General features: G+C 46.4%; 1 protein-coding gene across 2 annotated transcripts in view; it reads right to left on the minus strand.

Moving 5' to 3' along the window:
• Positions 1 to 23,205, minus strand: part of LOC129340248 (uncharacterized) — a 28,193-nt gene extending 4,988 nt beyond the window's left edge. Inside the window, exons 1-5 of one of the 2 annotated variants that reach the window (XM_054994921.1) lie at positions 23,083 to 23,205; positions 9,130 to 9,226; positions 6,887 to 6,997; positions 2,696 to 2,749; positions 130 to 282 (exon numbers count right to left, since the gene is read on the minus strand). In XM_054994921.1, the coding sequence (XP_054850896.1) occupies positions 130 to 282; positions 2,696 to 2,749; positions 6,887 to 6,997; positions 9,130 to 9,165 (354 nt within the window). In that variant the 5' untranslated portion in view covers positions 9,166 to 9,226; positions 23,083 to 23,205. Of the gene's footprint in view, positions 1 to 129; positions 283 to 2,695; positions 2,750 to 6,886; positions 6,998 to 9,129; positions 9,227 to 9,533; positions 9,553 to 23,082 lie in introns of those variants that run through there. The other variant, XM_054994922.1, reaches the window with a different exon arrangement.
• Between the last annotated feature and the right edge of the window lie 1,761 nt (positions 23,206 to 24,966).

Here is a 24,966-nt window from a genome sequence, read left to right on the forward strand (position 1 = left end):
TATTTAATTTGGATGGCTCGCACATACATATAAAAATTATTGCTATCTGCCCCAGAGCCTTCAGGACAGAGGAGATTACAAACACTAAATGCTACAGGAATCCCCTTTAAATACCAATCCACAACTTACTTCTATTTCACAGAATTGAAACAACTCCTTTAAATTCAGGATCTCCTCTAAACGTGAGATGTTTTGTCTCAGTTGAAACCCAGCCACCTGTATCAAGCGGCTCAGCTCCCTGTAGATGAAATGAAGTTGCCAAAGTTCGAAACAAAATTTGTCCTGGAGAAACAGGGGGAGGGAGAAGTGAGAGAAAAATACATGAGTAGGAAAAAACGAAGTTTGGATGCTTTATAAACCACTTTTTCTCAGACTAGGTGGTGGAAAAATAAGGGTCATACAGGGCTTTTTTTCTGGGAAAAGAGATGGTGGAACTCAGTGGTGGAACTCAGAACCGCATAATGACATCACTTTGGGTCAGCTGGAACAAGGAGGGGGGGGTTAAAGTTTTAATCGCCTTCGGCAAAAATGGTTACATGGCCTATGGCCCCGCCCCCTGATCTCCAGACAGAGGGGAGTTTAGATCGCCCTCCATGCCACTGGCGCGGAGGGCAATCTAAACTCCCCTCTGTCTGGAGATCAGGGGGCGGGGCCACAGGCCATGTGACCATTTTCAAGAGGTGCTGGAACTCTGTTCCACTGTGTTCCAGCTGAAAAAAAGCCCTGGTCATCGCAGTAAAATGCAAATAATCATTTTTTTCCCAAGGGGGTCAAGACTGGTATATTTGTATCTTGAGTGTTTATGCTCTACAGTTCCACTTTGGACAGATATCACATGAAAACAATGATGTAATTAATCTAATTATGGCTGAACAACACACGGAGTTGCCTTATACTGAGTCAGATCATTGGCCTATCAATGTCAGTGCTGTCTGCTGTCACTAGCAGCTGCTCTCCAGGGTCTCAGGCGGAGATTCTTCATATCCCTACTATCCAAGATCCTTTACCTGGAGATGTTGGGGAATGAACCTGGGACCTTCTGTATGCAATGCAGATGCTCTTCTACTGAGCCCCTGCCCGTGTGATTGCTGAAATGTTGCTTACTCCATTATGATCAATTCAGGTGGGTAGCTGTGTTAGGTCTGTAGTAGCAGAACAAAATTTGAGCCCAGTAGCCCCTTACAGGATAGGCCAGATGAGCCTGATCTTGTGAGATCTCAGAAGCTAAGCAGGGTTGGCCTTGGTTAGTAATTGGATGGGAGACCTCCACTGAAGACCAGGGTTGCAGAGGCAGGCAATGGAAAACCACCTCTGATAGTCTCTTGCCATGAAAACCCCACCAGGGGTCGCCATAAGTCAGCTATGACTTGAGGGCTCTCCCTACAAACCCCTTAGAGACTAACATTTTCAAGGTACAAGCTTTCATGGGTCAAATCTCACTCTGTCAGATATTAGATATCTACTGAAGTGAGATTTAATTCATGAAAGCTTGTACCCTGGAATATACTGCTGGTCTCTAAGGAGCTACTAGACTCAAATTTTGTTCTGCTATTGTCAGTGAGTGCACCACACCAGAATCTGAAACTATGGTGCAAAGATGGTTTATTAAGCAGAGTTAACTCTTAACTGGTTTCATGCAATGAGTGTGTGCAGACATCCTGACTTAAGCCTGGTTTAATCCTAGCATGTATCCTGGCACTTTCCTTCCTGGCTAAGAGGGTGAGGCCAGGGAAGCCAGCTTTTGTCAGGATTTGAATAATCATTTGCAATCTAAATTGTGGTATCAGAAACTAACTATAATTAAAGTAGATCATGGTTTTGTGCTACATCTAGAGCCAAGTTACCCCACCAGAGCACTGATTGGCTGGCCCCTAACTGAGTTTAAGGCAGCCTGGTGCTGTAAAAAAAATTACTGACTTAGGACCCTGGAGAATCTCCCCCCATTCTCCTCTGCATGAACTCCTTCCTTTCCATTTTGCCTTGTGGCTCACTTAATAAATGGCCCTCACTTCTTCAGCAAACCTCAGATGGCAATGACATCCAAGTCAAAATGCTCTGTACTTTTCAATACAAACAAGGATTCCAAGCACTAGTTTAACCCTCATTTGGAATCTTGGATGGTTGGGGTAGGGGGGTGGGGGAGAACGCAAACCACACTTTGTCGTTTGGATATACTAATAAACTAGGGCTTACTACAGAAGATGAAACCATTCATTAGCTGGGCATATATGAGAGGTGAAAAGGGTGGAGGCTGGCACATGAGTGCAAGGATTCCCCCAGCTTGTTCACATGGCAGCAAACCATGATTCCCATTATATCTGAACAATACTGAGTTGCCAGCCCTTGGCTAGCAACCCCTGGGAGCACTGGGAGGTGGGTGGAGATAGTACAAACAGGAGGCATTGTTGCCATGATGTCACTTCTGGTTGCCTACCTGGAAGCAATGTTACAGCATTGTGTGGCACTCTAGGAATCCCCACATCTCTATGGAAAAACCTTAGAGATTTGAGAAATTCCTAGAGCATCACATGATGCTGCTCCCCACCCCCACCGATTTTTCACTCCATCAAGTGGCAGTGGGAGCCTAGAAGGCAACCGGGCACCCCTAAAATGATGCTTCCTTCAGTAACATCAGAAATCTTTTTTTTAATGCCAACCTATTTCATTAACGAACAGGGTATTTTTAATAACTTACTGATTTCAGGTTAGATGGCACTGATACTGGGTAATCCAAGAGAAGAAATTCTTTCTAAAAAAACAAAGAGAGGCAGGCATGGTGGGTTGGATGTGGGAAGACGCAGGAGCAAAAAGCAGGAAAGGCCTGCATCAGGGGGGTATTTACATTTTGAAGGACAGAGCCTGAAGGTTTGTGTTACTCTATCCTATACAATTCAGCACTTTTAAAAATTCCTTTAAAAGGAAAGATTCTCACACATTGCTGTGTAGCCAGCACTAGATAAAATCGAAAAGGGCCTGATATCCCAACAGAAAACTGCATCAGAGTTATATTACTTAAAACGTTTTAATGCTGCCTTTCCACCCAGTTGAGGGTCCCCCAGGAGGTGAATAGTCAAAACATTGAAATGAATTTGAAATGCACACACATGCACACACACATATACAACAACAAAAACAATTCAACAAAACACAAACACATTCAAATAAACAGGGATGCCAAACAAAACGGAGAAGTCTTCACCTAGGCCGTCGTCACACAGGCTTTTATTTAGCGCTAAAATGGCGCTATTTCCCGGCAAACACCCACCTTATTCCAACACTGTAGCGATTTTCTCTCTTCTGCTTTGTGCTTGATAGTCGTGCTATTTTGTGCCTCAGTGTGAATGCCTCACATCGATGTATTTCGCCTCACAACGTCCTATGCCCTCCCTTCAATCCCAGAATCCATTTCTTCCTGCGACTCCCCTTTTTTTTATTTTATTATGTCCTTATAACGCCATAACGACATAACACAATGCAAACTTTCTGCTGAAGTAAAAATGACTCAATGGCCGTGGCAGAGTCTTCAGCGATGGGGAACACGCCAGACAGGGAGTTTTCTGCGGGCAAAGGGCTATTTATATAATTTCAAAGTTGGAAAGACAAAAGGGTCGTAATGTTTTGCTCTAACGGAATGTTTATATACTGTTATTCCGTTATAGCGGAATTAAACACCAGAATAATTTTTTTAAAAGGGGGAGGAGCTGCTTCTGCACGGTTAGAGAGAACAGAACAGAGTGCTTCGGTGTGGACAGCTGGTGGCGCGAAGAGCCATTAGATGACCCAAAGAAACGTTACTGTGACGATAACAGGTAGGACGCTATATGCTGTAAATTTAACGGAAGAGATGCCCGTGTGACGACGGCCCTAGTGGAAGAAGACACTGATAGAGGGGGACAGACAATCTCCTTGGGGTAGGAGACCAGACCTCCCAGACCAGGTGCTCCCTGTTTCCCATTACCACTTTACGGGCTGGCAGGGGGAAATGGGGGAGGGACTCGCTGGCATCTCACTGACACTTCAGGCACAAAACCAGAAGTGACATTATTGCATTGGGGTGATGCTCTGTATTCACCTAAAACTTGATGATTAAACCATAGAGTTTGGGGCAAATCCTAGCACGTTGCCCCAATGTGATGATGTCACTTTGTGCCAGAAGTGATGTCATCCATCAGCACAGCACCAGCAAACCTGTCCCTGCCCCTCCCTGCATTTTCTTTTGGCAAGCCTACCCTGAGGAGGGAATTACATAATTTCAGTGACATGACCAAGAAGGCCCATGCTTGTGTTGCCACTCATCTAACCTCAGATGGTGAAGGCACTGAAGCAGGACCTCCAAAGATGACCGTAGTGGTTGAGTAGGCTTCTCTGTAAACTGGCAGTGGGAGCATCTTATAGGGAACCACGGAAGACCTAAGAGTCCTCTGATAGTGACTCACCTGAGTCACTCAGGTAAGAGAGAGAAGCAAGTGAAAACAGCAACATCCACCTGCTCCTGCCTCAACTTAGACTCACCCCATTTCCATTTATTTTATAGTTTTCATTTTTCAAATGAACTTCTAAAAAAGCACCGTATGTTATAATTTGTGAATCAAAAATGAGAGTATCAACCCAATAAGTAAACATTTATTTATTTACTTACAATATCTGTAGGCTGCCCTGCCCCCGCTTCAAATGGGACCCAAGGGAGTAATACAATAAAACAATCAACAGGAAATTAAAGCCCCCAAAAGCACCTGAAATATTTAATAAATCTGCTGGCAACCACCAAAATGAAACAGTGACAATTCCCCAAAGTCAGTTGCCTGGTAGATATCCAAAACCGTTCTTTCCAGTACCCTTAGATGAATGCCCTCCTGGCCAGCTTTGTTTCTCAGCCTTTCCAAAGTGCAGACAAAGCGGACGCCTCTCCCCCACCTCCTCAAGGAGGCTGTTTCACAGAACAGGGACAGCCACTGAAAAAGCTGGCAAGCAACATCTGAGGACCACTTCAGACATGATGAAATCCTGGTGGCTGCCATGAAGAATTTCGATCAAGAGTCCGCTTTGAAGTCCCCCCAGGAAACTCAATTCTCAAGCACACACAGAACCAATTTGCATTTGGGGCATGTCACATGGGGGGGGAGGTTTAATCCCCCCCCCCATGGTTGCCAGCTCTTGGTTGGGAAATTCTTACGAGATTGGGGAGGAACCTCAGCAGAGTATAATGCCATACAGTTCACCCTTCAAAGTAGCCATTTTCTCCACAGGAACTGATCTCTATTGCCTGGAGATCAGTTGTAATCAGGGCTTTTTTTCAGCGGGAACGCGGTGGAACGGAGTTCCGGCACCTCTTAAAAATGGTCACATGGCTGGCAGCCCCATCCCCTGATCTCCAGACAGAGGGGAGTTTAGGTTGCCCTCAATGCCACTGGAGCGGCCGGGAGGGCAATCTAAACTCCCCTCCATCTGGAGATCAGGGGGCAGGGCCGCTGGCCATGGGACCATTTTCACCTAGGGCAATTTTAACTTTAAAAAAACTCCCCCCTTGTTCCAGCTGACCCAAAGTAACATCATTGTGCAGTCCTGAGTTCCACCACTTCTTTTCCCAGAAAAAAAGCCCTGGTTGTAATTCTGGAAGATTTCCAGCGACCACTAGGAGGTTGCAGCCCTCTGTAGGGATGCCAGGTCCCTCTACCCTCCCAGCGCATGTACTTCTCAGTGGGCTTATTTAGGTCCCAAATAGGCACAATTCGGTCCGTTTGGAGCCAAAATTGGACCACTGAGAAGCACAGGAGCACTTTCAGGGGCAGCGTGATGACATCGCTCCTGGAGGTGACATTGTCATGCTGTTCCCGGGAGTGTGCCCGGGGTGGTGTTCCCCCATCTTTCCTTCCCCCCCTCAGCCAGTCCAGTAGAGGCAGGGGGGTGTAGGGTGGGAGTGGGGGATCCCCCCAGTGGGGAAATGGCATCCCTAACCCTCCCCCCTCTCTCCCCCAGTTTTCCCAGCCTGAAACAGCCTTGGGGAGCTGATTTTGAGCGTGTTGGGAAAATTTACCCTGTACTAGTTCTGGATCAGGAAAACAACACAAGGGAGGGAATGCTTAGCCCCCTCCTCCCCATGACCTGCAATTTCTGTCTGAATTGGGCCTACAAACTCTTGGGAATTAAGTTCCCAGTGCAAAACTCCCAGTACACATCTGAGAGAAACACATCCAGCAACCACAAGGGCTTTAGATCATGCCAATCAGACATTAGTGTGTGCAGATGGAATAGATAAAAGGCTCTAATGTGCCAAGTGGAGGTGCCACGTAAATTCATACCAGGAAAGTTGGTCCTCAAGCATAAGAGTCCCAAAGCATGAAAGGCTGAAAAGGTAAGTACTGGTGCTTTGAACTGGACCTGAAAACAAATTGGCACCCAGTGATGAGATCACAAAATGGATGATCTCATATGCTTCCAGCTACTAGCCCTGCACAACAAATAGATGGCTGCGTTTTGTTTCAGTTGAGCATTCTTCATGACTTTTTATGAGGGCCATGTCTTACGGTAACTGCAGCATGGATCAGTGTGGCTTCATCAGATGTCTCCAAACAGGTGGAAAGTTAGGGGCTCTCTGCAGCTGGAAAAATGCATTTCTAGCTGCCATATTTACCTGCTTCTCCAACAACCAAGGAGAATTTCACCTTAGGCTTTTAACAAAGTCCAGCAAAGAAAGCTGCCCTCCATCTAATGGGGGGCACTACTGTCTTCAGGACAGCCTGCCTCACTGATCAGCATCACCTCCTGTGGTCAAGACTCAGCTGAATTCACTATAATTCTCCCTCATGCCCATAAGGTAAGTTCCTGCTAAAACCTCAGAGCTCTTTGGACATCTGTTTTTTGGGGGGTGGGGGTGGAATACACTCACCAGGTTTTTGATGATCTCTGATGTTGACGTGGTAACAAGAGGAGAATATGTAAAGTTGCAGTTTTTGCACAACCCTGAGTGGGAGAAACACAAGAGCAGCAGGAGAGAGACCTAGGAGGACACAGGCAGGTTCCTGTCAGTTGCTGTTGACCCAAAACTCCTCAGCTGAGATCTGCTACAAATTCCCTGTGAGCATCCAATGCAAATGTTATCAGCTCTGGTAAGGGTCAAGCCAGACATGCAGATTTTTAAAGAGACAGGTCTGGGTCCCCCAGCCCTAACTCAAGTTCCCTGCAGCCACACAGCAGCTTTGGGTAATGGCTGTTTAAAAAAGTAAATGAAAGCCCAAACATCCTCAAAATGCCTCTCCTCCCTCAAGTTATTTCCCAGGCACAATGGGGGGGGGGAGGAATTCCCCCCTTTTTACTGCTCCACCATGGAGCAGAAAAAGAGGTGAAAAACTGCCCTTCTGTACTATTTTGACACGAGGAAATGGCTTGAGGGGAAGGGAGGAGGCCCTCCTCCCTCTGAGCAGGCCTTCTGAGGAACCCAGGCCCACCTCTTTAACAACCTGCATGCCCAGCTTGGCCCTAAGTCAGTTGGATTTGACTAAGGGTGGATCGTCCATTTAACTTCCCAGGAAATTTCCTGGAAGTCCACTGCCCTAGAGGGCCTCCAGTGGCCAGAAACAAGCAGAGCCAAGCTCCACTACTTTGCCTAAGCCTCAGGAACTACTTGGCCTCAACTCCTTATCAGCTGTGGCAGTTGGTATCAGCTGAGCTTACTGTCTCCTCCTCCTCTGCCTCCAGTGTAAGGGATGATGTGGTGGGTGAGATTAAAACACAAACTTGGTTTATCCTCGACAAGAGATGCAGCAGTACAACATGCACTTCCTTCCCAACTGCAAAACAACACCTGCTCTTTTTTCCCTGAATAGTTGAAGGAGAAAGTGTAAAGAGCCTGTGGGGACAGTTGGGGCTGGGAAGTTAGGACTGAGGCAAATACAAAAGGAGAAGGAATTGCTGGATTCACAGCCGAACTCTTGGAAATCCCAAGCCTCTTAGGTCAGTTACAGAAGCAGTTACATCAAATCCCTGAAGTGCTTAAACACCTGTAATTTCTCAACGAACAAGGCTTAATGAGGGGGGGGGGAAGGGTTCTCAGAGGAAAATAGGAACACACTTTATCCACACTGGCAGTGGTTGCCCAGAGTATCATGCAGAAAAAGGCATTTCCCAACATCTGCTATCTGTGATTCCGATTTTAGTTTTTTAAAAATTATTTCATATATGTATTTAATATGATGGGAGCTGCCTCTCAGTTGCAAATGTGGAGAGGAGGTTCAACTGGATAAGCCTGGGATAGAAGCTGGGACCTTCTCAAGGTCATGAACGTTGTTCTCTGCTGCTGAATCTCAGCCCTCCTCCCTCCTTTTATAAATGAAACCCTGACTTCAAGTTATAGTCGACTTATGGCAACCCCTGGTGGGGTTTTCAAGGCAAGAAACTAACAGAGGTGGTTTGTCTCTGCCTGCTGCTGCAACCCTGGTCTTCACTGGAGGTCTTCCATCCAGTTACTAACCAAGGCCAACCCTGCTTAGCTTCTGAGAGCCAAGCTACAAGTGACGCCTCACACAGGTTGGACACTTGTCAGCTTCCCTCAAGTTTTGATGGGAAATGTAGGCATCCTGGTTTTACAGCTTGGGTCTCCATTACAGCTGCAAGTCCATGATGCCTACATTTCCCATCAAAACTTGAGGGAAGCTGACAAGTGTCCTACCTGTGTCATGTGTCACTTGTAGCTTGGCTCTGAGATGTGACGAGATCAGGCTCTCCTGGGTTATCGAGGTCAGGGCCCTCTTCCTGCTCTATATACCTAGTAATTGTAATGGTTTGATCAAATGGAAGGTTATCGGAGAAGGACCTGCCCTACCCTTTCCCAGAATGCCCCTGCTCATCCATCAGAAAGAGGGTTGCTTCCTCTTTCAAAAGTGAATTCTGGGATGTCTTCATAGGACTTTGCTGAATATTGTTCTCCTTTTTGAGAAAAAAATGAGGGTACATTGTATACACTTTGAACATAGAGCATGATAACTATTCTTAAAATTTCCCCTGTTGGTTTCAATGGGTAATGCATTTCCTCCTCTACCCCCCTCCCACTCCTACTTAGTTTGGATTAACACAATCTTGGCCTAGGATCAGTGTTGCTCCTTCCTTGACTTAATCAATTCCCTCTTGACTTACCACAGAAACATCTAGGATTCCATGATACCGAATCATCTCCACACAGCTCGGTAGGTGGCCAGCATGCTGAGGACTACTCCTCTAGAAAGAGGGGGAGCTGAGGGGAAAAATGAAAGCCAACTTAGAGAACCCAGAAGCAAAAGAATGTTCATTAGTAAGGCACAAAGTGCAGCAGACCCCTGAAACTCAGGGTTAAGCTAAACATTATATAAAACATGCCAGCCAACAGTTGCTCAACGTCTCGTCAGAAGAACCCCCATCTCATTCTCTCTCACTCTCACCAACACCCATCACACTGAGTCAAACCCTCGACTCTGTTCCTTCCTAGATGAAAGCTGAAATGACACATGCATTGTAAAAGTACTTTAATCCTCATTCAGGAGACCCCCACGCCCATGCATTACCGTTCACACACCCTTCTCCCAGAACATTTTTCACCAGAAAGGAAGCCAGCCTGCTGCCTGTGGTAGCAAAGAACTGAAATTGTAAGGCAACCCTGCCAGAAGCAAAACATGTATCAGCAATCTGTTCTGCCTTAACCATTTAAAACAAGTCGTTTCCTGATCTCTGACTAAAAGAAAACTTCCATATATAAAAGAGAGAGTACATTTCGGAAAAGGGGTATTCCCAAATAAGTATACCTCTCTGGAAACAATAGTGAAGGTCTAAAATAATGAATTTCAGATGGAATTGGATCTTTGTACCTGCCACCAAAATTGCAAGAAATTTGGAATGCAGTTGTAATTTCCTGCATGATTTCACAAGACTTCATAGGAAAGCCCAGACAAGCACATTTAAAACCATCTTTATTTAGTACATTTCAATTTACCCCTTTTCCAAGTAGCTCTGGGATCTCCCTTTCCTCATTTTTGCCTCAAAACAAGCATGCAAGGGAGGAGAGACTAAGAGAAGGTTACTGGCCCGAGGTCACACAGTAGGCTTTGTAGCCTCATGGTGATTTAAACTCCAGTTCCAGTCTGATGCCCTCAAGTGTACAAATGCAGGAGAGAGGTTCAAAAGTGCTTTAAGCAGCATTTGTGATTTCAATAGAAGAATGCAGCTTCCCATTTTCACCTGCGACCTCCCACACGGTACACTCTATAAAATTTCACCTTCCCATTGAACTCAGGAGATCTGGCTTCCAACCATTTTCTGTTCCTCCCACACATTGCAATCTACAAGATTCCACCTTCCTATTGAACCCAGGAGTCCTGGCTCCCAGTTGTCAGGGCTTGCAGAGGCTGCTGCTGTGCGGGGCGCTGGGCAGGCTGCTCCTGACGTCAAAGGGGGGCCAGGGATTCTGTGGGACCCTGCTCTGTGGAAGGAGGGGCGGTATACATCACCCAGACTCCCTCTCAATCCACTTGCTGGCCCACTCAACCTGTGCCACTCACCCTCTTTGATCTCTGCCATCTCCTCCTCCTTCATCCACTTTCCTCCTCGCCCTCGCCCTCGCCCTCGCCCTCGCCCTCGCCCTCGCCCTCGCCCTCGCCCTCGCCCTCGCCCTCGCCCTCGCCCTGCTCCAACTCCCCTCCCCTCCCCTCCCCTCCACTCCTACTCAAACTCACCACCTCAGAGCTCTTCCTAGCCAGCCTTTATAGGGTTTTCTTTCTCCGCCCCGCCCTCCTTTCAGGCTTGTTCCCTCTCCTGACTTGGCCCAGCTGCACCTCCCCTCAGGTGTTTCCCTCCCATCACTCATCCCTTCTAGGCTTCCTTGCCTTTCTGGCAGGGTGGGGTTAAATGTGAACAATCCCCAGCTGAGGTTTCCTTGGCCTTGCTCTCGAGGAGCTGCCCCAGTAGGCCTCTGAGCTGCTGAGCTTCCCTGGCCTTGCTCGCGAGGAGCTGCCCCAGTCGGCTTCTGCGCTGCTGAGCCTCCCTGGCCTTGCTCGCAAGGAATTGCCCTGGCCAGCTTCTGGGCTGCCTGCCCATTGATGCTGGGAGGGGCTGCCCATCTCCTCCCCCAGAATGCCTGTGGCAGCTCCACCTGGAGTTGCTTTGCTCCTGGCACTCCCTGAGCCTGGTTATTGCCCTCTAGCTGGTGGATAGGCTGGGGCATGGCTCTGAGCTGTTGTGGCTGCTTCTCCTCCTCGGCTGGTAAGGGCTCTGTTTGGGCAGCTGCTGGGTCCCTATTCCCCCTGCCTTTGCTCCCTCCCTCTGCCCTGCTTAGCTCCCCCTCTTCTCCCTGGAGGGTGGGGCTGGCTGGCCTCACCATGCCCCTTCCAGCCCTCTGGGGCCTTGGGCCTTTGCCCCTTTCCCTTGGCACAGGCAGGTTCTGGCCCTGATGGCTGGCCGGGGCAGCAGGGCAGCTGCCTCCCGGCTGTCTCCCATTGTTTCGTCCTGGCGAGGCTGGGGGCTGTGCCTCAGACCCCGGACACCAGTCATTTTCTATTCTAAGCACCATAACATCTTTCTTTGACATGTTAATTTGTTTTATTATTTGTATATTGATTTTAGTTTTTGTTTTTATCGATTTTAACTGTTCACCGCCCAGAGCCCCTGGGGATGGGCGGTATATAAATTGAATAAATAAATAAATAAATAAATAAATAAATAAATAAATAAATAAAAATGATGGCAGTTAAGAGCAATGCAGTGTATGTGACACATCTTGATTCCAGCAAGGCTTTTCTAAGACCCACACAGCCCTGATGTTCTTAGGAGTCAATTGGAATAAAAGCTGTTGACTTTAGTGGACACATAACTGGCAGCAAAATCACATGCACCTTGAGAGGTCAAGGCCACAGTCCAGCAGAGAGTCCAGCAAGCATTTCTGTCCAGTTTTCTTCAATATAAATGACTTGACCAAACAGGTATCAGCAGTTGATGATTTTGCAAATGAAACAAAACTGAGACAAACTGCATACACTTCGGGGAATATGATAAAATTCAGGATGATTCTTTGGAGGTTTTTAAGCAGAGGCTAGATGGCCATCTGACAGCAATGCTTATTCTGTGAACCTAGGCAGATCATGAGAGGGAGGGCAGGAAGGGTTACATCAGTGCTTAGTTCTCGTGGCCCCTTCTTACATGCCCAGGATAATGCCAATCATCACTTGGGGTCAGATTGTAATTTCCCCCAGACCAGTTTGGCCAGGGATCCTGATGGTGTTTTGCCATCTTCTGGGCAAGAAGCAGGGGTCACTGGGGGTGTTTGGGAGGGGAGGTAGTTGTGAATTTCCTGCATTGTGCAGGGGGTTGCACTAGATGACCCTGGAGATCCCTTCCAAACTTATAATTCTATGAGGGGAGGGGGGAATTCATGGAGTATAGGTTCATTGTGTTGGAAATAGCAATGTCTGATGTACAACAGCAGCAAGAAGGAAGAAGATCCTACCATGCAGGGGGCAGCAAGGATCACTTAGGACAGTGACAGCAGCACTTGTCTTGTTTCCTGGGGGTCATTTCCTTGTCTTGTCTCCTATTGGGCTAAAACAGGGCAATATCCTGCTTCTTCTCTCTCCTGCCACACTTCTTCTCTCTCTCTGCAAGATGTAGTCAGATAGCAAGGATCTCTCTCTCTCCTCTTTACTCTCAAGTATGTAACTTCCTCATATAAAACTTTTTGCCTCTTTAATCAGCACAGCGTAATTCCACTGCATTACTTGCACTCTCCATCACATTGGCCAGGCTGAGAAAGGTCACCCAGTGAGTTTTCATAACAAAGCAGGGATTTGAATCAGGGTTTCTGAGATCCTAGGACAACTCACTGTAACTATAACTATAACAACAGCAACATTCAATTTATATACTGCTCTTCAGGATAATGCTACATAGAGAGGTTTACAAAGTATGTTGTTATTATCCTCACAATCAATCACCCTGTGAGGTGGGTGGGTCTGAGAGAGCTCCAAGAAGTTGTGACTGACCAAAGGTCACCCAGCAGACTTCAAACAGATGACTGGGGAATCAAACCTGGTTCTCCAGGGTAGAGTCCTGCTGCTCTTAACCACTACATTAAACTGGCTCTAATAAGTACATCACACTGTCTGAATTTGGCTGGCTTTTAATAGCACTTATGCAGCACCTTCAACATTCAAGTGCTTCATATACATTTTCTCTACAATTTGGGTTGCTAGCTTTCAGGTGGTAGCTGGGGATCTCCCAGAATTACAACTGATCTCCAGGCCAGAGACCAGTTCCCCTGAGAAAATGGCTCTTTTGGAGGCTGGACTCTATGGAATTATAACCCCTCCGCTCCCCAAATCCTACCGTGTGCAAGGTCCACCCACAAAATCTCCAGGAAATTCCCAACCTGGAGCTGGCAAACCTAGTGCCGAGCCTAGTAAGATAGGCCCAACTTCTCCCCCTAAAAAGTTTTAAAAGCAGCACTGGTACTCGTGATGTTTACTTCCTTAGGGGCCCAAGCCTGTTGGCCGAAAGAGGTACCTGTACTGCATACCAGTGCGTACTGCCAGAAAAAAGGCCTGAGTAGGCCAATTTCATTATCCCTCAGTTGCAGATGGGGTAACTGACCCTGAGAGAATATGGCTTCCCTATAGCTAACTGGTCAGTCTGTGGCTGAAACAAGCCAATTCTCACATCACCACTCCACCCACTTAGCTACTATTGCTAGACAAGCTCTCAAAGTAAATAAGAGTTTAGAAATTAAAATAATATTGATGTTTGATTATTTTGTTATTATAGATTATATCTTTTGCAAACTGCCACAAATGATTCATTTTAAGCAGGGGTACAAATGCCCTACATAAATAAACATACTGAGGACAAAGCGTACTACTTTAAATACTACTATTTTTCTGTTATATAAGGTAGAGTCCTCCAAGGAATTTTATGTTTCTGTAGGGAATTTGAAACTCCTCCCCCCAAATCTCCCCTCTATGATTCTTTAAGGTCTTTCTTGAGCAGGCTGATTTCTCACCTCACCCCCACATCAGGTCAATTATAAGTGCCCCCCCCCCCCACACACACCTTTCTGGCTAATTTACAAAGTCATCTATTTCTCCATACCAAATGAGTCTCTCGGGAGGGGAGGCAGCATGGCACAACCCAATCTCCTCAGGTAAGCAGGGTTGGCCCCAATCAGTACTTGGATGGGCAGCTACTGAGGAAGACTGCAGTTGCTCTGCAGAGGAAGGCAAGGCCTTGAAAACTTGATGGGGTCGGTTGTGATTTGATGGCACGCACACACACATATAATGAGTCTCTCGAGTAGGCAGACAAGACCCTATTCATCTCTCTGTGTGGCCTGGTTTGAGGGCCTTTCATCACCTACCCAGAGGCCAGCTAATTTACTATTCAGTGACACAGAGCTCATAGGGTGGGGATTTAATTTATGTCAGCCAATGTAAAATAGATATCCCAATCTAAGTGGTCCTCCCAGATGGCAGCCCTTTCTCTTATACCTTCTTCTACAAATATAAAGGAATTATCTGTTCACACTTCTGCCTATTCCTATCTATTACCAGACATACTATGTCCCACTTCCTGGGTTGGTTGCTTCTTTATATCCATACTTGGCTAACTCCTACTTGAAAATCCAGGTTGGGAAATTCCTGGAGATTTGAGTGTGGAGCTTGGGGATAGTGGAGTTTGGGGAAGAGGGTATCCATAGAGGCCACTCCCCCAAAAAACCAGCCATTTTCTCCAGAGGAACTAATTTATGAAGTGTAGAGATCAACTGTAATTCCAGGAGAACTCCAGGCCAAGATTGGAGGTTGGCTACCCTGTAATAATGGCTTCCAGACTTCAAGAAAACAACAGAATAGGTTTTTCCCCCTCTTCACTCAGGCTCTTTTACTTGTATACTAACAATTTTCTTTAGATCCGATTATAGAAGAGCCATTTTTTTCTTTTAGGGGTGGTGGAATGTGCTGTCGTGTCACAGTCAACTTGTAGCGATCCCTCGTGGGGTTTTAAAGGCAGGAGATCTTCAGAGGTGGTTTGCCATTGCCTGCCTTTGTTTAGCAACCTTGGGTTTTCTTGATGGTTTCTCATCAAAGTACTAACCAGGGCTGAGCCCCTGCTTAGCTTTCAAGAGCTGACTAGTTCACATTAGCCTGGACTATTCAGGTCAAGGCTTTTTTTATTAACCACTACTAAAATGTCAAGGTCCAGCGACTATTATCTGGTCACAACTTTTCTATAACCTCCAATGTTGCTTGTTTTCTTCAGTCTGCAATTTGTATCAGGGAAGCTATCAATTAATTTTTACTGCTTTGGCTGGTCCCAAGATAGCTCTGTGTGTGTGTGTGTGTGTGTGTGTTTAAATGCTTTTTCCCTCCAATTTTAATGTATCCTCTTTTGTTTCTGACATGCCAATAAAGGTTGTGGTGGTGGTGGTTGTACTAAAATCCTAATTAATATAGTAACAGATTTTTTTGAACAAAAAGCACTCCCTTCCATTCACCGGAGTTGTGAAAAAAAATGGGACATTTAAACAATGGGCAAAACCCTCATTTTAAAGGAATGGCAAATCCCTTGAGTGATTTTTAAAAAGGGCTTCCTTATTTCTTATATTTTACAGACTGCCAAAGCTTTCACCAAAACAATGGCCCCTGTGTGCTCTGGTTTTCTCAATCCACATTCAAGACATTTGAGCTCTTCCTTATATAAATATATTTTGATGATTAAAACATTCAATATTGACACTATAAATTTCTACTTCTCCAATTTTATTCGTCATATATTGTATTTTGTGGTAACTTTGTTGCCTCGTATTGCCAGTTTAGAGACATTATGCCTTAACTGGATAATTATCAAATCACCTAAAATATATATTTTTAAAAGATGACATCAGATAAGCCTATTATTTATTTAAAACATTTTTACTACTCAGAAAGCTACAATCGCCATTTACCCCCAAGCACCCATCCCTTATTCAAGTTGAGTGAATACTGCCTATAAGAATGACAGGAGGGCACTTGCTTCCAAATTCATGCCTCTGAAAGCAAAAACACATTCAAATCAGTCCCTTCTATCTACAGCCCCTGGAATTCAATATTACAGTCCTATACAGTGCAACCCTCAAGCCACTTTCCTAGGAATAAGTTTTACAGAGTAGACTTGGGAACGATTCTACTTAGCATTTATCTTTCAGAGATGCAACGCCAGGAGATTCATGAGTGAATTTTCTGTGAATTTTTACAAAAATGTTTAATGGCAGCTATTGGGGATAGTGCCCTGACTTGGATAGCCCTAGCTAGCCCCTCAGCAGCTAAGGAGCAGCTCATCACATCTCAGACCTGGTTAGTACTTGGATGGGAGACCACCAAGGAAGTCCAGAATCACTATGCAGAGACCGGCAATGGCAAACCACCTCTGAACATCTCTGGTCTTGAAACCCCTACAAGGTCACCATAAGTGGCAAAAAAGGAGGGGGTAGTACATGGGGGAGCAGAGACATTTGCTCTGTGGGAGAGAAATGTACAGGTACCGTATGGGTATATGTATGATTCCCCCTCCTGAGATGCAAATAGGAATTTAGGGGAGATTGAGGATGGAGAAATGTAAGAGTTTTAAAACATCATTTCCTCACTGTGCCACAACCTCCATCTGGATATGAGCCTCCAATGCTCATATTGTTTGAAAAACCTTCAGAAAAGCTGACCACTTAGCATCACGTCCACTTTGGTTCTGAAGTACATTCAGAGGTTCCCTTAAATTGTTGCTGCTTCTTGGGTAATGGCAGAGAGAAAGACCAGTGACCTCAGGAAACAGATTCAAATTTCACCTCTGCTCGATGCTTACTTGAGTAGCCTCAGGAAGCCACACTCTGAGCCTCAGTTTCCCTCTTTCTATATACAATATGGACATGATCATACTGGGCATCACTGCAACAAGAAAATGCATGCAAAGCCCTTTGAATGCTAAAAAAATAATTATTGCTAGGAGTTATTATTATTATTGCTAAGAGTTATTATTAATAATATATAGAGTTCTAATCAGCTTTCCTCATGAATGGGCTCAGAGCAAAGCACAACGTATATAAGATAACATAAACATAGTCATTTAAAAACAGATAAAAACATAAGTACAGCAATACAATTTCTAAAAGGCAGCAGTATACATATTGCACAACCCAGAAATAACAGCAATCTGTGGGACCAGATGGCCAACTGGTAGATGTTGACAGAATGAGGGGGGTGGCCCATGGCAGGAGGCTTAATGCAGAGCCTTATATCAGGACGAGATGAGTAAAACTGCGGGGGGGGGGGGTCCTTGTTCCCAAGTGAAATAGACACTGGCCGTTTCCACACTACTTACCTTCATCCAAAACGCTGTCAAACATTGCAAAAAACCCGCGGAAGATAGCGTCTTCTCACGCGAATTTTGCGCAATGTGCAAAACTCATGCGAGAAGACGCTATCTTCTGCATTTTTTCCGTGATGTTCCATGGCGTTCCAGATGAAGGTAAGCAGTGTGGAAACAGCCACTGTTTGGCACAGGCAAATCCTAGAAAATTCTTCATACTCTCAAAGGTTTTCACTGGGGCTATAATCTCCAGAGAATAGTCTTTCCCACAGCCCATTATCTGACCCTTTTAACTAGTGATGACGAGGACTGAAACTGGTACCTTCTGTTGCTCTACCACCAGTCAGCTCTACATTCTATACTGGTATTAGTGTCTTGTAACGTAGATGATATAAGTACACTGGATAATGTTTATAATAATCCACCAAAGAAAACCCTTTGGGTTGAAGCTGGGCTGTCAGATTTGTGAACAATCCTGTAAACTGTTTTTCAGGCTGTATAATGGCATCTGTCCATTTGTACACATTTTATCCAGTGTTTGGATAGGGTATGGTTGCTAATAAGGCAAAAGCCACATCATTATCTGAACGATTACATCTTTTTATCTTTGAAGCTGTGTTTTAGGGCCATGCAATAATTTCTGTTATCTCTGTACTGTATGCAGCACCTTAACTCTTTTCTTAAAAAGAAAGTTCTATGCAATGATAAGGGATGGGGAAGGCAAATTCACAGTTAGGGAAGAGACTGAAACTAGATTGTAATAAAGAGGACAAAGTTAGCTCTAGAAGTCCATAAAAGTTTATGTTGGAACAATTTTTTTAAAATGGCACTAGACTTGTTTAATTTTGCTGCAAGACTGCTGCCCTAGGGTTGCCAACTCTGGCTTTGGAAATTCCTGGAGATTCGGGGGTGGTGCCCGGGGAGGGCAGAGTTTGGAGATACCAGTCTACAGCAATCCCATGTATTTATTTATTAATTATATTTTTAACCCACCCTCCCTGCAAGCGGGCTTAGGGCGAGGTACAACATTGATTAAAATATGACAAAAACAATAATCACAGCATAAAAACAGCAATCAATAAAACCATTCCAAGACGGGGCAGTCCTGCACTCCTGCCCATCAGCATACAAAAAGGGGAGGAAGTAGCAGACAGATAGAATACTGTACCCCTTTTCAGGGCAGGCAGCAGTGGACTCTCCATAACCCCTCATAGAGGGAGACCGGTGGAAGGCTCGGTAATGAGCAGAACCACAAGTGACAAAAGGCACAGATTGGACACTTGTCAGCTTCCCTCAAGTTTTGATGGGAAATGTAGGCATCCTAGTCTTGCAGCTTGGCTCTCCGACTGCCATCCAATGGACTTTTCAACTGTCACTTGTCCAACATTCCGCCAAGCTGCCTACATTTCCCATCAAAACTTGAGGGAAGCAGACAAGAGTCCAATCTGTGCCTTTTGTCACTTGTGGTTCTGCCGATCGACTAAAATTAGGTGTTCTTTCAATCACCAGACGGCCTGTAGAATCTTTACAGACGACTGTCTATTAGTTTCACCTAATCTCTGCAATATACTATAGGAGAAATGGAAGTCCATCCACTCTTTGTATAATTTCCATTTCTCCTCTAGTTCATCCATGGGGACTGATCTGTTTAATCTGGAAGTAAGTTATAATTCCAGGAGAATTCCAGGCCTCGTCTGGAGGTTAGCAACCCTAAACTACTCCCCTCTTGAATTAAGAGTCTGGGAGACAGTGTGTATGACGGTGTGATTTTATACCACCCTTCTAGAAAGATTAGTGCCCATCTCAGTGGTAAACAAAAGCAGTGTTATTATTATCATCGCCACACTAAACTAGGGAGCTTGGGCTGAGAGGAGTGGCTTGTCCAAGGCCATCTGTTGAGCTCACAGCCGTGGGGGGATTCAAACCAGCAGAATGCTGATTCACAACCCAACCATTTAACCACTATGCTACAACAGCTCTTGTATAGTGGTTAGATTGTTGGAGTTGTCCTGTAGTAGGCCTGGGTTCAATTCCCTGTTCAGGTCATGAGGTCCAGGGGTGACTTGGGGTTGGTTGTTCCATCACTGCATAGCCTACCTCTCAGGGTAGTTGTAACAGAGGAAATGAAATCCCCATCCAGAACACATAGGAGGAAAAGTGGCAAATAAATTTGAGGAAGGAAGGAATGAAGAGAACAGAACAAGTATCACAGTGGAATCATACAATCTTTGGGAAAGCCCCCTTGAGAATGCCACCTATCCTTCCAGGCACCCAATCAGAAAAATGATGCATCACAGACGGAAAGCATCTTCCTTGCCAAGGAAACCCAAAGGCTCTTTTACTTTAGAAACAAACTACGGTGAGCAAAGCACAGACATATAAAATTAATACCATCAGGAAAAGTGAGAGGAGCGAACATTTTTCTTTTTCATCTATAGAAACACAACTGGAAGACATTTGTGGCTTTTCAAACACCAGCCATTAAAATGTGTGATCCAGGATCAAATGGAAAAGAAGAATCTACGGGGAGACGGTTTTGTTGCTGAACCTTTTGCCTAAGTAAACATACACACTGGTGGTGGAAAGTGCCATCAAGTCATAGCTGATTTATGGCGACCCCTGCTGGGACTTTCAAGGCTAGAGTCTAACAGAGGTGGTTTGCCATCGCCTGTCTCAGCATCCTTGGTCTTCTTTGGAGGTCTCCCATCTAATTATTAAGCAAGGCTAACCCTGCTTAGCTTCTACAATTTGTCTTGCGTGGTTTATCCAGATCAGAGCCACTCATTTCCGCCCCCATCCAAACATCTCAGAACCGAGCCAACAATTTCTTTTCAGAAGTGTACAACCAATCAAGATAATAGAGAGAAATATCCTCTGGATGTAAGACCAAAAGCAAAAATTGCAGTTACATGGTGGAGGGGGAGGGGAGTTGACATCTGTCAATCAACCATCCGGCATGGCCATTGGTACATCCAGAAACCTCATATTTAAATTGACTTTCTGTTCTTCACATGTGCACACCAAGAATGGGGGATGGGTGTCAAATGTTATGTCTGGTAGCCCACAGAATACATTTAATCCTAACAAGAGATACAAAATTCCTCCCTTTGGGATTTTTTCCCCAGGGGACCCCCCCCCCCCCGTGCAGTGGGAAACTGAAATACATGCAATTCTATACATGTCTGATAAAGTATCCAACTGAGCTTCCTCCACACAAATGAATACAAGGTTGCTGTCTTACTTTTCAAACTTTAAGAACATTGAAATGTAGTATAGCTTGGTTAGCACAAAGAATTGTAGCAGCTGGTATATTGAGGAACAATTTTAAAAGCATAAATGCATGTTAAAAATATATCCAGAATCAAATACGGAGCTGAATGGTGAATGTTTCATCTTGTGGTATATCTGAATACTTCTTAGGGAAAATAGGAAATTTTTAGAAAGTTGAATATAGAACCATCCACTCTGAAGCACACAAAAGACAAAAGACAACAGTTATTGGAGCTTGGAAACACCATGCAGGTTCTCAACCAAGACAGAAGAAACTTGCATCTTTAAAGAGAAAAGCTCTGAAAACAATAGCTTTTTATTCCATCCTTCTTCTAAAATACTCAGGGCAGTATACATGTAGCTCTCCTCTCGCTGCGCCTTCACAACAGCCTTGGGGGGGGGGGTGGCAAGAGGACACTCAAACCTCATGGCAGAGTGGGAATTCCAACTCAGGTCTCTCTTGTTGTGGTCTACTCTTATACTACACTGGTTCTGTAAGTGCTTTGGGGCAGAGACTTCTGTTAAATTCTATGCCCACTGATAGTGCTAAATAACAATACTTTTAACTCAGGTGCTGCAGCAAGTTAAACTTTAGAAGAATCCTGATCTTATTAATACATTCTGCAAGGCTGTGATGTTGCATGAGCTTTCTTAGGAGAGGGCTCCACTGTATTTATTAGGAGCTACTTTTGAGTAAGCATGTCAAGAAGCAAATCTGCTGTCTTGAAATATTTATTTATTGAAACATTTATATCCCATCTCGCCACATGGCTTATTTTGTCTACTCTGTTCCATCTCTGTCTGTCTGTCTGTCACCAGCCATCAGAGAGAGCCTCAAGATCTGGAATTACAACTGCTCTCCAGGCCACAGAAAAGTTCCCCTGAGAAAATGGCTCCTTTGGAGGGTGGACTGTATGGCAATATACCCTGCTGAGGTCCCTCCCCTCCCCAGACCTTGCAATCTCTGGGTTCCATCCCCATTATCACCAGGAATTTCTCAGCTTGGGGTTGGCAAACTTTATCTATTGTATCTGAAGAAGTGAGCTGTGATGAAAGCTCATTCCCTACCACAAACTTTGTTCATCTTATGCTACTGGAACCCTTGTCTATTGCTACAGACAGATTGACACAGCTACCCATCTTGTCTGTTATAGAAAAGTAAAGATGTGCAGAGACACACAGTCGCAGTGAGGCTGGGGACATACAGTTTATTTACTTTCTCTGTCACCTTTTTCTATTGGATGAGGTTCCCGGTCTCTCCAGTTAAATGATCTCTGCCAGGGCTGGAGATTTCTGGGCAGCTGCTGCCAATGGGATCTCTGCACTAGAAAAGGCGAGTGGCTTGTGTGCCCTAGGGGGCATCTCCAGTATCCCGGTGCAGGATGAGGACATCCCCAAGCTGGTTTGGAGAGCCACAGGCGCGCAACGCAGCTGCTTTCTGCACTGGGTCAATAAACCGATGCAACTCCGTCCACCCCGACACTGCACGTAAATAGCCGGGTCGGTCCATAGAAAAACCCCAAGAATCAGCGCAGGCAGAAGACCTTTTTCTTGAGCCCCTTCCGAGCTCCCCAGAACGTCGCACCAGGCTGGATGTTCGATACCAAAAAAAGGAGGCGGCGGCGGCGGCGGGGGGGGGGGGGTGCTGGCAAAGTTGCCTTGGGGCATGATGCCTCTGGTGAGTAGAGGCTTAAAGCGGAATACAGGATGTGGTGCACACCTAAGGCAGCGTAAAGCAGGCTTCAAAAGGCACCGAGGACAGTTCCCTCGCCCCCAATACCTAACATAATAACAACAACAACGGTGTGCTTATACACCACCCTTCTGGACAGATTAGCGCCGAGAACGAAGTCAGTGTTATCATTATCCCCGCAATACAGCACAGCAGGGGAGTTGGGGCTGAGAGGAGTGGCTGTCCCAAGGCCACCTGCCGAGTTCCCGGCAGTAGTGGGAGTCGAACCAGTAGAGTGCTTAGCAGCCCAGCCACTTAACCGCTATGAAACTGAGTTGCCAGCTTCCGGTTGGGACGTTCCTGGAGATCTGGCAATGAAACCTGGAGACGGCAGGGTTTGGGGAGGGACCTCAGCAGGGGAGAATGCCATAGAGGCCACCTCCAAAGCATTCCTTTCCTTCAGGCGAACTGACCTCTGTCGCCGGGAGATCAGCTGTAATTCTGGGAGACCTCCAGGCGCCACCAGGAGGATGGCAACCCTAAAACCCATTAAGATTTGGAAAGGCATGGCTCTGCTTAGGATTGCACAGTTAATAAACAGCCACAAGTAGGTAAGACGCTGCCACATGCGCGCCCCACCTGTCATGGTGGCAAGGCAATGCAACTGGCAGCGCCTCCCAGAGCTGAAAGGGGACCCAGAGGTCACAAATCCGGGCTCGGTCGTCCCAGCCGGGCACGCTCGCTTCAGCACCCACCCCCCTTCCTCTTCCCAGCCGCGCCCCCTTTTCCTGCGCTCTCACCTCGGCTGGATCAACAGGACCGGTGGTTGCTCGACCTTCATCCTGACTTCTACGGCTCTCTCCGCGGCTGGGGCGGGGGGATCTGCGTCTCCCCTCGAAGCCTGCCCGGGCAGGCTCCGCCTTCGCCGGTGCCGGCAGGAGTTGTGCAAACTCGCTCGGCAAGCCCTGCCAGCCCCGATTTAATAGTGTTGCGCTGCGAAATCGAAAGCGCTCTGGCGAGGAGGGAGGAGGGGCCTCGGGATCGCCCGCCGGGGGCTGAGAAGGGGGCTCTGCAAGCTGGGGCGAGGCTCGGGCCCTGGACAGCCCCACTTCCCTCCGCCCCACGCACCCCAGCCTCCAACAAGAAGCTTGGGAAAGGGACCCAGGAATTCCGGTTGGCAGCCGCGGCAACTCTTGAGAGCTTTTTAAAGAAGAGGTAACAGGACTGAGCTCCGCCACCTGTTGCAACGGCCCAGGGCTCAGCTCCTAGAACGCGTCCCCGCAAACAGTAAAGGCCGGCGTGTTTCTGAGCATGTGCAGAATGATTTCCCCCCTTCCCCAGTCGTCTGTCATCTGGGGTTGGGGTAGGATCGAGCGCCAGAGCCTGGGGTTATTTTAAAGAAAATTAGTCTCTGCCCGCTTTTCTTAGGAATTCTGGCTCCAGTCCCCCCTCCCCCTGCCCCAAGATAACGCTCGACCATCTTGACCTCCTTTGCCCCAAACCAACTGTAACCTCCTCCCTTATACAGAATACTCCAGAAATCTGCGTCCTCAAACAATCCCACGCTTCTGGTCAAGGGACCCTGATGTTCCCAATCTATTAGAAAGTTTTTCCTTCCCTTCTACACCTTTTGGCTTAGAAAAGCTCATGTGGGAATAAATGTTTCTTTAAGGTGCGGCTGGACTATTGATTTATTCTGCGTCCTCCTTCAAGCCACAGAGAGTCTGAGAGCCCCATCCGATGTCTGTTGCCTCTGGAAGTAAACTGTCTCTTCCCAATAAAGCATGCATAACTGTTTCCTTATTTGCCCTGACTGGGGTGTTAAACTCCCCCCCCCCCCACTGCATCAGGATGAGAATGTGGGTGCTTTTCTGCAACAGACAACTGGAACCCAGAATCCTTCCCAAGACCTCCAACCCGGGACATTTTTCCTCCTCCGGCTCCACTCCTTTCCCCAGAGGAGGAAAGCAAACTGCCAACCCCAACACAGTTTAACTCTGAGGTTGTCAGCAGCCAGTGTTGCAAAGCAGAACTGCTCTTCCTGGTCTGGCCACAGGGTCTCTGCGGAGTCTGGGGTTAGCAAAGGCATCTGGAAGGTCAGGGAGCCTAGGAGAAAGATGGGGCCAATCAGTGGCAGGGTAACGGAGGAGGAGGAGGGGAGAATGGCACGTTACAGGCCTGCCCATCCCACTAGATAACTGCTATATACTGGAGGGGGCTGGTCCCCTCATGCAAGTAATAACGCACTTAGCATTTAGAGAAAGCTTCCCAAGTGCAAAGCTTTTCATATCTGTTGAAATTGTTACAACAACCCTGCAAGGTATGCAAGTGTTATGATGTCCGTATTGCAAATGAGTCACTGAGGCTCAGGAGCAGTTCCTATGTCAGCCCCTTAGCCGGTAGCTCTCCTCAGCAGACTGAGGCCAGGTCCAGCCATGCAGGAGAATGAGGCAAGAGAATGCCGAGGTGGGAGTATGCATCTTTCACATCCAGTCTGAAGTGGTACGATCTACCATTCTACCACTTCAGAGACCTAAGGCCTGGTCAACAGCTGCTGGAAAATGACATGGTAGAATCTTGACGTGGCAGATTGGGATGTACCACTTCAGACTGCAGGTGAGCAGAATAAAATTTTTCATGTTTCCCATGTAAAAAAAATCCAGCAAATAAAAATTAGGACAAAG

The sequence above is a fragment of the Eublepharis macularius genome, chromosome 12 (genome assembly GCF_028583425.1).
Source record: "Eublepharis macularius isolate TG4126 chromosome 12, MPM_Emac_v1.0, whole genome shotgun sequence".
NCBI classification, from domain to species: domain Eukaryota; kingdom Metazoa; phylum Chordata; class Lepidosauria; order Squamata; family Eublepharidae; genus Eublepharis; species Eublepharis macularius.